A 16,463-nucleotide genomic window follows, 5' to 3' on the forward strand; every position below is an offset into this window, starting at 1 on the left:
TCTTCGTTCCCCTCCTCGTGCTTGTCAGTTGGCGGGGTGATTTCAGTCTTCTGCTGCCCTCGTCCGTACAGGAGACCAAGCACAGCTGATGGAGGGGGTGTTTAAAGTGTACACGGCGATACTGTGGCTTATTTATGTAAAGAAAAAACAGTAGTCTGCTCTACAGTGCTTGTTATTTGTAGTATGACTGCGACCACCGTCCCAATAAACACCACAGTCCGGTTTCTTTGTGTTCCCGAAACTAACTACATGTCCCATGCACCATTGCGACACAAGAACGCGCGAACGGACAGTAAAACGCTAACCCAGTGTTTTTGAAAATAGAAATATTTTAATGCCATTCCGCAACACGAACATTTCTAACATGTCGTACGCGTTTATTAACAAGTTACCGTTAATCATATAAAAATAAATATATTTAACGTGAGTTTAAAAAAAAATGTGTCACGTGACCAATACTTTTCAAAACACTCCACACTGCAGCTAGCTTACTTTCTCGCTGCGGACTGCTCGTCGGACAGGAAAAGAAAAACAGGATGATGAACAATCTGCTTCTGCGTTCATGATGAAATGCAGACAGCCGCGATGGATCCAGCCGAAGAGCCGCCGTCGATGTTGTGGGGACTGGACCCCATCTTTTCTGCCTTCGCCAGGCTGTATGTCAGAGACATCCTGCAGATGACAGAGTCCATACAGGTGCCAGGTAACGTTCATGACACCTGTTTCATTCACTGACTGTAAATAAGCGGCGACATTACAGGTCTGAATGCTTCTGCAGCAAACTGAACATTCATAATGACTGCATGAGTCAGTACTCTCGTTGGACCTTATTTTGGGCAGAGGCGGTCTCTCTGTAAATAAACATGTCAATAAATCAAATCTTTAAAGACCATAGACCATATATTGCTGCACTGTGCATTATCATAGAGTAAACACAAAAACAGATCACTTCCCAGGCTTGAGGTGCTACTCAGAGTTTGACTTGACGGATGCCTGTTAATGACAATAAGTGATGTACTGAGATCGTTATTGTGTATGTTATGTCTCAGGTATTTACTTCTACAACAAGCATCCCATCTCCAAAGTTGATGTACTTGGTACAGTTGTTTACAAGAGAGAAAGAGACGACTTCTTCTGTTATGGAGGTAACCTTTCTGTCTGTCAGTGTGCAACACAAATATTTCCTCTGCTGATATTTCAATAAACAGTCAGACGTAGTGTATGTGCGTGTGCAGGCTCTGTTATGTTGATATGCACAAAGTATCTGGGCAGTGTTCTAACTGTGAATGCTATCGCTGGAAGTTATTTTGGGAGCCACAATGGCTCCCAAAATACACACACACACACACACACACACACACACACACACACACACAGTCCTGTTGTATAAAGGCCTAAAAATAACACGGTGCTGCCTGGCTTCCTAATCTACTCATAAGCAGTATAAATCTCCCCTTCATACGTCTTTCATCTTGTTCACAGTGGATGATGGCACTGGTGTTATAAACTGCCTGTGCTGGAAAAGTGACCTGTTGAAAGAAGAAGGGGGTCCTACTAAACGTGAGTTTGTATGTGTCAGGGTTAGCAAGTTGAGCCCTGAATAGTGAAATCACCACACACTGAGAGAAACATGATTTGTTTACTAATTCCAGCCAATAACTAGTTAATTAAACAGAAAACCATGTAGATGCTCTCCAGCCACATTAATTCATATGAAATAGCTTGTGTGAGCCTTATAGCTTCCTCCTAGCTCTGTTTGTCATGTAAATATGAATACATATCACCAAATATAGTTTTATCACTGCAGTTTATAATAAAATGCAGTTTATAAAAATCTATATAGAGCTTCAGAGCAAATGTTTTTAATGCATTTCTATTCTCCTAAAACATCATATTATTATATATATCACACATATAGTTTGAACATAGATTCCAGCTTTGCTTTCATTGTTGAGGACAGCTAACGGTGTTCTTCTCTTTGCACGTCATGGCCTCTAACTGTTGTTCAGTGTAAGTGCATGCTCTCCGTGCCTCCTGCTGTGAGTTCTAGTAGCCATTGGATAGAAAATGGGGACCCACTAATCAAAACATTACACTGTAGTGCCACCAGTGATCAAAAACGATCCACAGGGTACCTCCAACCTGCAGTTCAGAAGGCCGTTGGAAATGAGTCATCTTCCTGCAGTCACTGAGACGTTACATTTCATTTGATGACTCGATCTTGGAATTAATTATATTTGAGTGAGTCACAATGTGAGGAGGAAATGTTCAGAGTAGTTCATGAAATGGTTTGCACATAGACAAGAGAAGGAAACAGACTGTAGTTTGGAGAACATCATTGATTTATTTAGGTAGTGTGTATTTTCTGTAGACATACCAGAACACCAAGGCGTTATTATTCAAAGGCTCTTTTATTCACCCACATCCTTGTCTTCGGTTTTGCTAGTTGGGTGCAATATTACAAGCTGAAATCACAACATCTGACAAATTATCACTTCAATTGACTTTGTTATGGCAGATGTGTTAGCATTTATACATCCAGCAGTAATCTGAAGTCCAATACGCACTTTTCTCTTAGCTGTTTTGGTCTTAATTTCTGGTTATATTGCTCATTATCTTCACCAGCTAGTAGTTAAATTTGTCTATCTTCCATTTTGTACTGGGCGGATAGTGTACTGTGTGTTCATCCGAGCTTTTCCACTGAAAACAAGGGGTCATAAAACCAAAACAATGAGCTAAAAGAGGCTTAAAGGCCCTGCACAGCTGAGGAGAACTTCAAAATGGTGTTAGTTCATCACTACAAGCGACCCATTTCACATTACACAGTGTCAAAGTATAGTTATTTATTACCACTGTGTAATATCCTGCATTTGTCATCTCCAGCAAAGAGTAAACACAGTGATGGAGCTCAGGGAGGCTTCAACCCAGTCGCTGAGCTGGAGAAACTGAGACAGGCCCAGCAGAGCCGCTGTCACCTGGAGATCGGAGAGCAACTTCGAGTCAGGGGACGAGTGAAGACGTCGAGGCAACAGAGAGAAATCATGGCCTCCACTTTCTGTAAGTACAGAGGATTGTCCTTTGAAGGCCACAGTGGCTGTCTGATATCAAAATGCACCATTCACCTTCATTAATCGTTTTAAAGGTCCCATATTTTTCATTATAAAGCAGGTCTATGTGCTTTTTAAATACTGTGAAAATATCAACATGCTCAGTCCACGTATAAATGCACACAGCTTTTATTTAGAAAGTGTGCTTTTAAATGAGCCGCAGGACTTCTGTAAGGTTGTGATGTCACAACTATACAATTACCACCCTCAGCCGTGCCCCCAGCACAGCCCACGAGCAGACCAAGTAGATCACAATCCTTTACTTGTCGTTGGCTTGGATGTGTCAATCATAAAACAGTAAGCCGATAAGAAGAGAAGCTCTTTAATATTAACGAGACAAAATGCAACACAAAACAACAAAGAAGTTTGAAAAATGAGGTATAAAACTATATTAAGATGATTTTTGGTAGTTAAAACCCACAAATATTTTTTATGGATGTATAAAAATTCCAAATAACTTTAAATAAAACACCACAAAATTGTAAAATATTGGACCTTAAAAAAGATAAATGTCCAAGAATACCAACATTTAACAAAATTTTCAAATGCTCAAACCTTTAGCTGATACAATCCCTTACTCATAAACACTTGAAGGCAAGGTCATTCTTTATCCTAGCACTGCAGTCTGGCTTTATGATGGCCTACACGTGTCGCCTTCTCTCACACACACAACCACACACACACACACACACCCACACACACACACACACACACACACACAAACACACACAAACACACACAAACACACACAAACACACACAAACACAAAGTTTCTTATTGGAGAGTACACGTCATCTATATCCTGTGCCCATCCATCATGTGTATATCTGGGCCTGTGTGTGTTCCCAGATAAAGTGAACGACCCGGTGATGGCGGTCCAGATAGCGTGGATGATGGAGGTTCCTCAGCTCTACAGACAGTGCTATGACAAACCGTTCCAGCTGCAGCCAGATGAAACGGGGTACAAACATCCATCCTTTGCTGTTTGTACCGTCACAGTAGCAGCTTACCGTCACACTAGCATTTAGAGCAAATATCAACCAAATTTCAAGAAAATGCAAACAAATGGGTTTCCATCCACAGCTGTTTTTTTGAATATTAGTAGTTGGTTCAGCTAAACAGATGTTAGTGGCACTAAATCTTCAGTCTGGTGCCATTAAATCATTGTGGAAGAAGAGGCCCCAGTGACAGGACGTAAATAAAAGAGAGCCAGATGAACCATAAAAGGTGAAAAACGGTGTAGAACATGTGATTGTTTCATTCATTAATTCAAAGATTACAATCTCATTCACACAGATCTAAAAAACACATGATTTATGTACGACATGATTTATTTGTCTATATATAAGTCTGTTTCCATTGCAGTTTGTCACAGTTTGGTTTTGTTGACTTTTCATCCCAGCCAAGCATAAAAACTTTTTTAGCGATATTTCAAATTTGTACAGCCCAATGTTTAACCAGGAAAGACTTCCTTTTGGAGAGGAGAGGCCCCTGAAACAGTCCTGACACTAAAACCGATCAATGAAACCAGTTCAATAGAATTCTTGGCAGTGTCTTACCTATTCACGCTTACCCCTGTTGTACAACGAAACAATGAACATCTGTAATTTGCCCCAGATGTACAGTCTGTCTGTCTGCACGTTGAACTGGTGAATGTTGCAAAAAGTTGCAATCTTAGAATCCAAAATGATTAAATATATTTTTTATAAAAGTTATCTAACATGATCTAAATCATCATCAGAAAGACGCTTGTATTGTGTTCTGACAATGTTGTAACAAAGATGCAGAGTACAAAGAGTACACATTTCCCTTTGCAGTATGGATGTAATCTAAAAGCTAATTTGATATAATAAAGTTCAATTGCAAAGGCTATAAAATATGAATCTCATTAAATACTAAGTGTGGCCGTGAATATTTAATCATCAGAAATATAGGATGAAAAAAATAACAGATTTGAGCAAAGAGATTCAGTTAGATAACCAGAGAAATCATATTTCATGACTTTAAAATAGAAACCACTTAATCAATTTCCATTCACATTTCAAGTTTTAAATGAACAATTAACATTAAGCAGAAACTCTGTAGTGTTTCCATAGCAACCACATCATCTGGATTAAACTTGAGTGAATGAACTGTGAAGATCTTTGATTGCACAGTACATCGATTCAGAACTTCTATTTTTAAAAGAAACGTTTAGACTGCCTGATATGAGAAACACAACAGCGCTGTATGACGCATGTCAGCTGACACCCCTAGTACACACCAGGTGCAATGTACAGACAGGAGTAATGCAGTCATCACGTGTGACCATTCAAAGAGAAGATTCTGCTTTCTGTACACCCGACATGACCTGATTCAGACCTCTGAATCTACGCCAGTTAGAGAAACTAGCAAAATTAAGAACGGTCATGTCACCCTCATTCTAAACTATCTAGCTACCTCGCTAAATCCATGAAAAACAGCAGCAGAAACACAACAAACGGACGAGATGAGATTGACACAGCGGTAAAGATTACCTTAAGGAAATAGCAACTCAACTTAAATTGACATTTTTTTTGTCAGTCTGGGGAAAAAGTTCACTCTTAATGGCGCCTAATAACTGCTACAACAACTCCCATCTCAATGGGATTTGCCTTTCCGAGCAAGAAACCGGCTAACGTAAGGACAGTTTTCAGTTTGAATGAATGAAGTTTTCAAGAGCAAAACATGCACAGTAGGTACAGTATTAGCTAGTGTATTAGAAAGTATTAAAGTAGACATGTAGATACAGAGTTTTTATCTTGACATGGAACAACAATGAAAGCAGGCTCTAATTTTCACACACAGGAAGAAAATTGCAACAGTCTAATGCCTTCAAAGTATTTTACAGCTGTCACAGTTGATCCTGATTCAACGATTATCAGTTATGTGAAAAGATATATATTTAAACATTGGCATGAATTGCATTAAGGCCATATACTTTTTGTGTTTTTCAGTGACTCAGACATCAGCTCCCTCAGCAAGGCAACAAATATCATCAGGGATTTCATTAAGCAGAAGTCGGTGGCTAAGTTCAGACCACATGATGTTCAGGACCTCCTGCAGCCGCTGATCTCCAGCCAACCTCAAACAACATCAGCAGATCAGGTACACCAGAATAATAATACGGGGGTTTCTTTTTGAAGATGTGCGGTGGTGGGATGAAACAGAAATCAAACGTCAGACTTTATTTGAAGTGTACTTCTTATGTTAAAATTAAGAATGGAATAAAGAAATGTTTCCAGGGTTTGACTCCTGGCATAGATAGTCAGACCAGCACCTTCCATGGTAGCTCACTGACATAAGTGTGTGTGTGCTGAATAGCATATTTTAGTTTAGTTCATATAAATGCAGCCATTTGGCACATTGGCACTGAGATATTTCCAAATAGCAGCAGAATTTCTGAACGTGAACACAAAACACCACAAAGACAGCAGTCATTTCTGATTCTCTGTTGCTGTTCAGGAGCCTGTGGCTGGTCCGTCTGGCTGTCAGCAGCTACGCCAGCTTCTGAAGGAGGTCCTGCAAATATTACAGGACGAGGGCACGGTGTTCCGCAAAATAAAATCCCAGGATGAAGTCTATCAAGTAAGAAACTACAGAAAAAGAAAGGTCCAGTGTGTAGGATTGTGGCACCTAGTGGTAAAGTTGCAGATTGCAACCAAATTAATACTCTTACGCCTCACCCTCTTCTTCCAAGCATGTAAAAAAACTCTGGCTCTGGTGTACAGCTCTTGACCAATGACAGTATCTTGACCTGTGTGGTGGCTGTTGCAGTGCATTGTGTGATTTGTAGTATGAGCAGTAGTATGAGTGCGATTTACCGGCGGGCCATTAATAGTAGACCTATGAAATGATGTCGCGGGTGAATCCAGCCCGTGGGCCTGAGTTTGACATGTCTGCACTAATGGAAAGATACTAATGAATATTATATTTCATACCTGCTTATAAATACTCCTAAATCTGACACACTGGACCTTCTTAAGAGTTCTTCCTACTTGAGTAGGTTATTGTGGTCAGGATTCATCGTGGACGTGTGTCTCTTTGATGCTGTTGTCCCTCACTAGGTGACCGCACAAGACAAAGATCTGCTCATAGCCGTCAAAGACATCATCAGTGAGGACTCAAAGAGAGAGAAGTGTAAGTTAATTTAATTTTTTTCTCTTAATTAAATATCTCTGACCATCCTCTTTTGTGGCAGTGTATTGAGTATAGCAATAATTATCATTCAGTTGAAAGCTTTTTTACCTGCTTGTCAAAGAATAAATGAACACAACAATTATACCTGATGTATGTATGTTTGTTTACTACAGATCAGATGCTGTCCTGTGATGCTGCTTGTAAAATAGGATTCTCGTTTGTAAAAAAAAAAAAAAACCCCAATAGAAGAAAAAGTAACTGATGAAAATATTGAAAAATGTAACTTAATAAATCCCTCTTTTTAAGTGTTATTTTAAAGTCTCTATATGCTTGTGTGTCCTTCTGTGCCCGTAGATGTGGATAAAGGTTGCCACATCCTGCACATCCTGTCTGCGGTCAGGCATCGCTACAGCCTCAACGTGAGCAAGGCGGCGCTGGAGCAGGTCCTCAAATCACTGGAGTGCAACAGTGAAATCGTCAGCACCAGCGATAACCATTACACTGCATTCTAACTCGAGCACAGTAGGCTCAGAAAGCCAGCATTGCTGCATATACCATGTGTGGTATGTTTTATTGCTCCAAAATGTGAGCGTTCCGATATGTTGAAGTAAATCATGCCTTTGTATGTTTTTGTTTATTACGACTTTTGTCAAATGCGGCACTTTTTTTCTTGCACTAGATATTTGTTGTATTTTAAATGACTGCAACTGTTACTGTGCTAAAGTTTAATATCAAATTTACTATATATTCCGTATTCTATATTCAAGATTCCATATTCAACACATTTTACATATTCATTTCATGTTGTTTCAAAGGATTACATCTACCCCTGTGTGCCCTCGCTCTCCACTTCAATACACTGTCAACAGACACTAGCTGACATTAGAAATATGTTGTGGAAGGTGTCATCATTAACGAGGGTTTTCTGAATGTTACATGTTACGAGACATGAACATCAGAGAAGCTTTCAGGATCGCTGTGCACTCCACGATATTTATGACAAAAATGAAATTAAATAAATAAATACAAAATAAAGAAGACAACAAGGATGAGTTCCTGGATTCACAATGAGCTACATTTTTCTGATTGTATGTCTAGTATAACTTTTCTTCAAAATAATCTTCAACATACTTTTTCTTAAGACAGTTTAAGAGGAACTATCCCACAAAGCATCTGTATACATGACACCCACCCCTTTACCCTCTCTGAAAAAATGTCCATTCATCCTTCAAACTCGTGCCTCCATCAGGCTGGCCAGACAAGGAAAAACTACATAAGATAAACATGTAGGAAGATTTGTGTTAATAACAATGATAGTAATTGTTATTATTGAGCAGTTACAATAACATCTCATAATACTAATATGCAACATTCACCAATGTATAATATTATGTAATAACAAATGAGATTCAGAAGATTCAAAATGTTAGAGCCTACATTTCCCACAATGCAACTCAATATTATTTGGCATTAGAGCTCCATGTCCGGGTTTGTTTTGCAGCCTTTCAGTCACATTTTGTAGTCTTCAAGCTCAAGTTGACATCATCAAGGCTGTTTTCATAAAACTCCCTTCAGAACTACAGAAAGAAATAATGCAGCTGTTTTTACAGTAACACACCATAATGAGTGAAGTAAATGTATAAAAATCTACAGTGTGCCCCTTTAAATACAAATGTATGATTTTCCTCAAGGTCCTTTACCGTTATGTTTTATATTAATCAAGTCTAATTAAGTGGCTAACAGTGGAACCGGGGCCTTGAGGATCCGGGGGCCATGGGGCCATTGCCCGACTTTGCTTAGTCGGTAATTCAACCTTGGATATTCCCTTATGCATATTAAATTACATCACCACAAAGCAGTTGACACACACAAAAGCTCTGGGATTTCAGGGTCCCTGGAGTCCTGGGGGCCCTGAGGCAAGTAGCCAGTTTGAATTGTAGCCTTGGGCTCATGGTTCTAGTAGAGTCATTAACTTAAAAGGATGATAGTGATCTGCTCTCAGTGAGGCTTTCATCTGATGAGCTAAATAAAAGGAAGAAGTCTGGCCATGAAACAGTCCTCTTCCGCGCCTTGCTCGTGTCGCTGCGTGCACAGGGGGGCAGTGTTTGGTCGGTAATTGCCTCTTTCATGTAGAGCAGGCTGCTGCTGATTGGTCGCCTGTGTGTGAAACATCTGTATCCATAGTTCCAGTTGCTCGTCGTGTCTCCGGCCAGAAAGACGAGTTGCTGCTCAGAGCTCAGAGCCCGGAGAGAGTTAACACAGCAACTGTAGCTTTATTAGCACACTTCTGCACAGACATTTCAACAACAACATGTATCTTTGTGTCGAATTCAGGCCTGCATGTCAAATATGTGTGACGTATTTCATATTCCCAGAGGCGGGAGAGGAAAAGTTGTGTGGCCCCCGGAGGGAGGCTAACGAATGAGTGTCAAACAGAGTGTCCACAGGCCGGCTACAAACACAGTTATGTCACAGGCGACAGGCTTGTTGTCGACGAACAAACAGATAAATGAGTTGCTGCTTTTTTTCAAGTAGCCCTGAGGAGGACGCGCGTGAAGCCCATCCCACACTACGTTTCCCTAAATCCACTGCGCCTGCTGCTGTGCACGCGGGAGGCGTTTGGCGCTGGATTTGCCGGCCGGCACCCCCCCGCTCCTCTCCGCTCCTCTCCTCCCACCTCCTACATTTACACTGAGCTCCAGGTACGCTGGTGTCTCTCCGTGGCAGCACCGCGGCAGACACAAAGGAACTCGCCTCACTTTTTCTTTTTTTTTCTTTCTTTCTATTTTTAAGGTGACCGACTTCCATCCTCGCTCCGCCCGCCCGCTGGCCAGCCTGTGTCGGCTGTAGGCAACGTGAAAAAGCCCTCCTCGCTCTCTCCGTGTGGATATCCAGCGGCGGCTGCTGCTGCGTGTGTTTGACTGCGAGGAGCGAGCGGCACCGGGGCTGAAATGGACTATTGATAAGTTTCTAATCAGATTGATGATCGTTGCGTCAGCGGAGGCGGCGGCGGCGGTGTTGGTGGTGGTGGGGGAAAGACTGAGCTGCCAGATTGGCCGCGAGCGAGCCGATCTCTTAATGGACTGCTGAATTGTTAAATGACACAGAGATGAATGTTGTGATTTCTCTGCCGTGATACGAGATAGCTTATCTGGAGCCGCAGCAGGAGCAGCAGGAGCAGCCTGCCTGACGCTTTTATGCATAGCCTTTGCAGGGTCAAGATGCAGTTTCGGACTGTGCTGGACGTGAAAGTCGTGGACGTGGAGAAGAGGCGCAGTCCGTCTAAACACTACGTGAGTTGCCTACCTGCCTCATCTTGCATCCATGTCACCTTTATCCCCCCCCACACCCCTCACCACCACCTTGTCCCGCTGAGACGCGTCAGCGGCACGTCTCTCTCTGGCACAGCGTGACACCTAAACGCTGCGTTTAGTCCACTAAATGTAGCCTAGCTGCTAAGCTAAGATACCTGCTCATAAATAATTAACATCCACAAACCATGAGCAGCCAAGACACACTGTCATAACTGTGCACCGTCAGCATTGTAAACCTGGCAATGCAGGTTATTATCCACCACATGACTTTCTGACACACTACTGGATCTTCCTCAGTGATGTTTGGATGCATTATGCAGATGTGTTTATGATAAATTACTTGAGGAATTTAATGTCTCACCAAATTATTAAGTAGCCAGCTAACCTATGTTTACCAGTGAGTGGAGGTGGAAGCAAAACTTCCAGATGGACATTAATAATTTAATAATAACTAATCATTGCAGCCTCTTTCTGCAGTTGTACATTTCCTTAATTAACAATTTAAACGAGCATATGCAATATATATTGTAAAAAGACTCAAATAGCAGCAGATCAAGTCCAAAATGGGAACCACAAATGCAGAGCAGCAGCATCTATCATTGATTTTTCACGTCTAAGATCAAGATGAGCTTCTCCGTGACTGTGACTCTGTGTCAGTCGCAAAAAAAATTAAATTATCTGTCCAAATCATCTCCTCACATGCTCCATTTAATTGCTGTTTTGGAGCTTTGGTGCATATATGGTTGGTCCATGTGTTTATGATAAAGTGGTCAAGAAGATAAAGTGGTCACTGCGTTTACCAGTGAGTAGTGGAAGCAAAACTTCCAGATATTCATTTATTCATACATATATTCCAGATATACACTCATTTCAGCCTCAGTCTTAGTATGTTTCATTTATTAAGAATTCAAATTAGCATATAATAAAATTTTCTCAGAGAAGCACATAGCAGCAAAATATGTCCAAAACTGGGAACCATAAATGCAGAGCAGCATCGTCTAAGATGACAACATAATCTCACCATGAGGTCCATTTAGTAGCTGTTCTGGAGTCTGGAAGGTGTCAAAGTTGATCTGTCAAAGGGCCCTTTGTTTGATTTGAACGTTGTGTCATCACTCATCTTGTATGAATGTAGGTCAAACCTCGTGACAGGCTTCAGTGATTATTATCACCTTCCTGATCCTTACCTCCCGTGGCCTCCTTCATCAATACTACTCTTGTTAGAAGTGGGAGTGTGTGTTTTGGAATCTGCACTTCATGGCCCCAGTTCAAGATCCTATTTTGAGCTCATAAACAAGTCGTAATAAATAACTTGCTCATATGCGGTTACAGTCCTGCAGACCTCTGGGCCTAATGATATGTGGACACAATTAGCACTCTTATTCTCCTTTGAAAAGCGTGAATTCACTGCGCATACATGCTTATTTATCAAACATACTGTACCTGCTTTGAGACATGAAATATGATGTGAATTTTACACATGGGATAGATTCTCTAATCCAGAACAAAACTCCATTTGTGAGCTTGACTTAGCAGATAATACCATCCTAAACACTGTACTGTACTCTACTATGAGTGTATATATTTTTAACATGGGGTGTTCCCAGTGAAACTGATACCCAGGCTACACTGTGACACTGCTGAAGCACCACTATGCAGAGCCCCTGGGGCGAAAATGAGCTGTAGGCCCCCCGATTGACAACCCAATCCCCTCTTCCTCCCGTTCTCTGGGTATTCATTGTGTATGTACACACTGTCGCTGTGTATACTTGATGAGCACAGTGCACACAGCAGACTCCACATGGCAGCTCGGGTATAATTTGCCTAGAGCTCTTGAAAACTAACCAGTACTCCCATACTGGTGTGCTACCTGCCCCCAGGTGAGCTGAGTACCAATTAGTTTGTTTTTAGATGATTAAACACAAACATATTAAAGAACAATATCAAATGAAATAATAACGATCTTAAAACTAGACTGTTGACACGGCTGCACGATTAGGTGATGATCAAGACACGTGCAGTTCTAGTTGCACAGTTAATACTGTGCTTTAATGGTGCATATTACCAAACACATTAGTGTATTCATATTACAACAACTGTAGTAGGTACAGTTTCGAGTAACGGACCACGATTGGCTGTCTTCTTTGCCTGGCTGGAGATTCAACCTTGTGCTATTGATGACCTATAAATTGCTAAAAGAAAACACACCTTGTCTCCAAAGAGCTTGAAGGATTGGTTAGTTATGCTTTATCAACTCACAATCAAGACTCGATCCTTTAAAGCTCCTCAGAGGAAAGAGTGTCTCTAGCTTGGTTTGAAGCTAACCTACAGTACAGCCGAACATCTGGTGTCATGGTCGGTCACCTTGAACTCGACTAAGGATGTCAGATATGTCAACCGCCACCACAGCATGGCCTTAGAAATGAAAACACAGCACAAGCTGCCACAGAAGTGACCACCTGACCTTTTCTTGTAACTCACAGCTGTGACTTATGTGTAAATGTTCACCAGGTTTTGTAAATAACATGTTTCCTCTGCAGATGCCTTTATTTAATTTGTTCACAAAAAAACAAAAAAAAATACATAACATACATCTGTACTGTATAGTTCAGCATTGTAAATACATAACATACATCTGTACTGTATAGTTCAGCATTGTAATTTATGTGAATATTAGTCTCTGCACTCTGTTAACTTATTAATTGCACTTTATCTGCACATAATCTCTACATATTATGCCTTTGCGCTACTGTAAATACTGCATTAACTGTATATATTGCACTTCGATTTTGCACTTCTGATTAGATGCTAAACTGCATTTCGTTGCCTTGTATTTATACATGCGTAATGACAATAAAGTTGAATCTAATCTAAAAAAAACAACAATCTTTAATGCCATGCAGCTTTCGTTCCTATGGAGGTTGAATACACTTGTAAGTCACTTTGGACAGAAGCTTCTGCTGCATATATATAAAATGAGTAATAATGATGATGATATCTTTTTTTTTAGAAACAATCTTGGTCAATCTGCAGAGTTAAAAGTTTTCACTGGAATGACTTTCTTCCAAAGAAATGGTCCTTATTAAAATGGCTAAAAGTGTGTTCAGTGGCGAGTAGCAGGACATTTTCAGGACATTTTCAGGAGTGACGAGCTGCTGCTGCAGGTTTAAAATGTAATGTTTAATGCTGTGAGCACCACAAACAATATCAAGTCAATTTCAGTGACCTCCCATGTGAAAAAAGTGACATTTATCTGCATAATTATGAAAGAAATACTTTCACGTTGCTGTGGAGAATTAGATGAGAGGATTTGGCTAATTGCTAATGTAAAAATGGATCGTCAGTGGACCTGAGGTGGGCTGAATGAAGCCTGGGTGCTCAAACAAGCCGTGTGTGACGGCACCCACCTGTCAATCAAAGCAGCCAAAGCTGCAGCCAGCCTCAAGTGGCCGTTTGAGGACTTTTGGCAGTCCCGCGTTGGCTTCACTTCACAGCCACAGAGGATGCTGCTTGGGTTTGTTTGGAGGCGATTAGCTTACTTAGCATTAAAAATGGATACAGTGCAATAGCTAGCTTGGTTCAGTCAAACTTAAAACAAGCTGATGGCACCGATAAAGCTCGCTAATGAATAAGTTGTTGTAGTTTCATTTGTAAACACATTGAGTTATAGCTTTCGAGTATTTCTTAAAAACACATTGAAAACATATAATTGTGCTTAGCAGCCTCATGTGATAAAAATACACTCACAGGCAGAATTCTCCAGTGCTTAGAGACAGTGAATTAGTGCTGCCGTTCATGTACAGCACACATAGGATGTTTTTAATGCTACTTGAACTCTTAATGTACAATTATTGCTTCCACAGAGTAGTTTAGTAGTGTAACATGAGCTCCCGAATCGGTCTAACTCTATAGGTAGGCTTGTTGAGTAGTAGCAAGGCCACTGTATGTACAGTTCAAGTGTGAGAGGAGCTTCTCAGAGCTGAGCCGAGCTGAGCCGAGATGTGTTTTTGGCTCTTCTGTCTCAGTGGGCCGGTCTGTGGCCTAGTTTCCCTAGCTACCCCGTCTCATGAGACAAGGCTAGTCTCTGTGAGAAGAAAAAAAGAGGGGAAGAGGAAGGGAGAGAGCAAGAGAGAGAGAGAGAGAGAGAAAGACACAATCTGTGGCACCCACTGAATCTCATTTGTAATGTTTGTGAAACCAGCTGGAAATGCTTATCTTGTGAGGGGTGGGGGGGGGTGGGGGGGATGAGACTCGGGGCTTTGTCAAAAGGGAAGTACTCGCCGGACTGTAGGGAAAACTGGACCGCTGAGTCGCAAACACGTATCTCACACACACACAAACGGAGGAGGTGATAAAAGAGAGTGTGAGGTTGGGCACGGCCATGTTTACTTTAAAGCTTCTGTTTCCCCCCTACAAGTCCCAGTCCCATAACATTTCATTTTCTAGAGACTCCTGTGCCGTGCAAAAGCCCAGACTAGAAGATGGTGTTGTTATTTGGCACCATAAAACATCTCTTCAGAGAGCTGTTCCCCACTCAAATATTTATTGGCCTATCAAACACAGAGTGATCTCGGGCGAACGTGGTCCCTGTTTTCCGACGTTCACCCCTAACTGAGACGTGCGTGCATGCTGGGTTTAGGGGTTTATGAGGCGGGCTTTTTTTTTTTTGTGCCATTGTTTGGAAGAGTTTGACGATGAGCTGGAAGTGCTCAAAGGCTACAGTGTGTGTGAGAAAGAGACGAGGGTGAGTCAGGGGCTTTGCTGACGTCGATGTTCTTGATGCTCAGTTTGCAGAGCACTAACTCTGACATTGATACCGACAAAGACACTGTGTCTGTGTGTCTGTGTTGCAAGCGTTGACGTGAGAGGTTTGCAAAAGTGGTGGATGTTGTTGTCCTTGCACTGTCATTACGGAGACCTCACATGCATGCTGGGGGGTGTTGTTTTCATATGTTCAATACCAGATGTTGTCTGTGATCGTCGAGTGTTTGATTCGTCTCCTGAAGAAGTCTGAAAAACACGACAACAGCTCTGTTCAGACAGCAAGACGTCTCCTACGCTGTCTGTCTGCTTTCAGGGTAAAGGTACACATGATGCTTAAACATGGCCCTCAGCTCCCAGCTTCTTCCCAAACAGCTTGACTTACGATTACATCATCCAGAAATGGCGATGCTCTGTGGAGAGACGGAGCATGTGTGGGCATCATGTGCGGCCTCGACTACGCTTGCTCTGTTTTTTGTTTGTCATGGGAAAATGACCCGATATGATCATTCTTAACATCACTGGGTGTGTTGGCGTGCCATTTTAGTCCTGTCTGATGCATGTTTTTGTGTGAGAGGAAGACAGACTGAGGGAAGGAGGAGGAAGAAGAGAGAAATGAGAAGAAAAAGAGTTGGAGTTGTCTTGCTCGCAGCTGTCCTCATGAGATTGCTTGATAGTCAGGGAAATTGGTTAAAAACTTATTAGAATCAGATTGGCTTGATTAGCATATAGCATGATATTTTTTGGACCTTTTAAACTTTATTCAACAGAAACAGCTGAAGAGTTAAGAGTAGAAGTTGGGGAAAGAAATCCAGCAAAGGGCCGCAGGTCGGACTAGAACTCTGGGCCGCTGCGGCAAGGACTGAGCCTTCGTATGGGGTTGCTATGTACCTATTGACTTAACCAGTGCTCTGCATAGTATTCTTTCTCTACCAGTGCTTAAGGATGATTCATTCATTCAGGATTGAAATATTTTAGTCCGGTTGATAATATATCCACCAGACAGTATATAAATAGTAATAAATAAAAAATGTACAAAAGTGCTGCTTAAAGGACTGACTTGTTGATTTACTCTTGTCCATACATATAGTTGGTTGCTCACTAGAGACAAACTGAAAAAAGC

The 16,463-nt window shown here is 41.4% G+C and overlaps 2 protein-coding genes across 8 annotated transcripts in view; both read left to right on the top strand.

The window, feature by feature from the left end:
- Nucleotides 1-355: 355 nt before the first annotated feature.
- On the top strand, nucleotides 356-6,709 carry stn1 (STN1 subunit of CST complex). The gene is made up of 6 exons (XM_027281168.1): nucleotides 356-703; nucleotides 1,050-1,145; nucleotides 1,483-1,560; nucleotides 2,884-3,057; nucleotides 6,083-6,233; nucleotides 6,591-6,709. Exons 1-5 carry the CDS (start codon nucleotides 571-573, stop codon nucleotides 6,196-6,198), a joined length of 597 nt encoding a protein of 198 aa, XP_027136969.1. The 5' UTR covers nucleotides 356-570; the 3' UTR covers nucleotides 6,199-6,233; nucleotides 6,591-6,709.
- A 1,076-nt stretch (nucleotides 6,710-7,785) lies between these two features.
- Nucleotides 7,786-16,463, top strand: part of sh3pxd2aa (SH3 and PX domains 2Aa) — a 109,323-nt gene continuing 100,645 nt past the window's right edge. For 6 of the 7 annotated variants that reach the window (XM_027281110.1, XM_019279240.2, XM_019279243.2 and 3 more), the window contains exon 1: nucleotides 7,786-10,558. In XM_027281110.1, the coding sequence (XP_027136911.1) occupies nucleotides 10,463-10,558 (96 nt within the window). In that variant the 5' untranslated portion in view covers nucleotides 7,786-10,462. The remainder of the gene's footprint in view (nucleotides 10,559-16,463) is intronic. The other variant, XM_027281119.1, reaches the window with a different exon arrangement.

Source organism: Larimichthys crocea, chromosome I (assembly GCF_000972845.2).
Source record: "Larimichthys crocea isolate SSNF chromosome I, L_crocea_2.0, whole genome shotgun sequence".
NCBI classification, from domain to species: Eukaryota; Metazoa; Chordata; class Actinopteri; family Sciaenidae; genus Larimichthys; species Larimichthys crocea.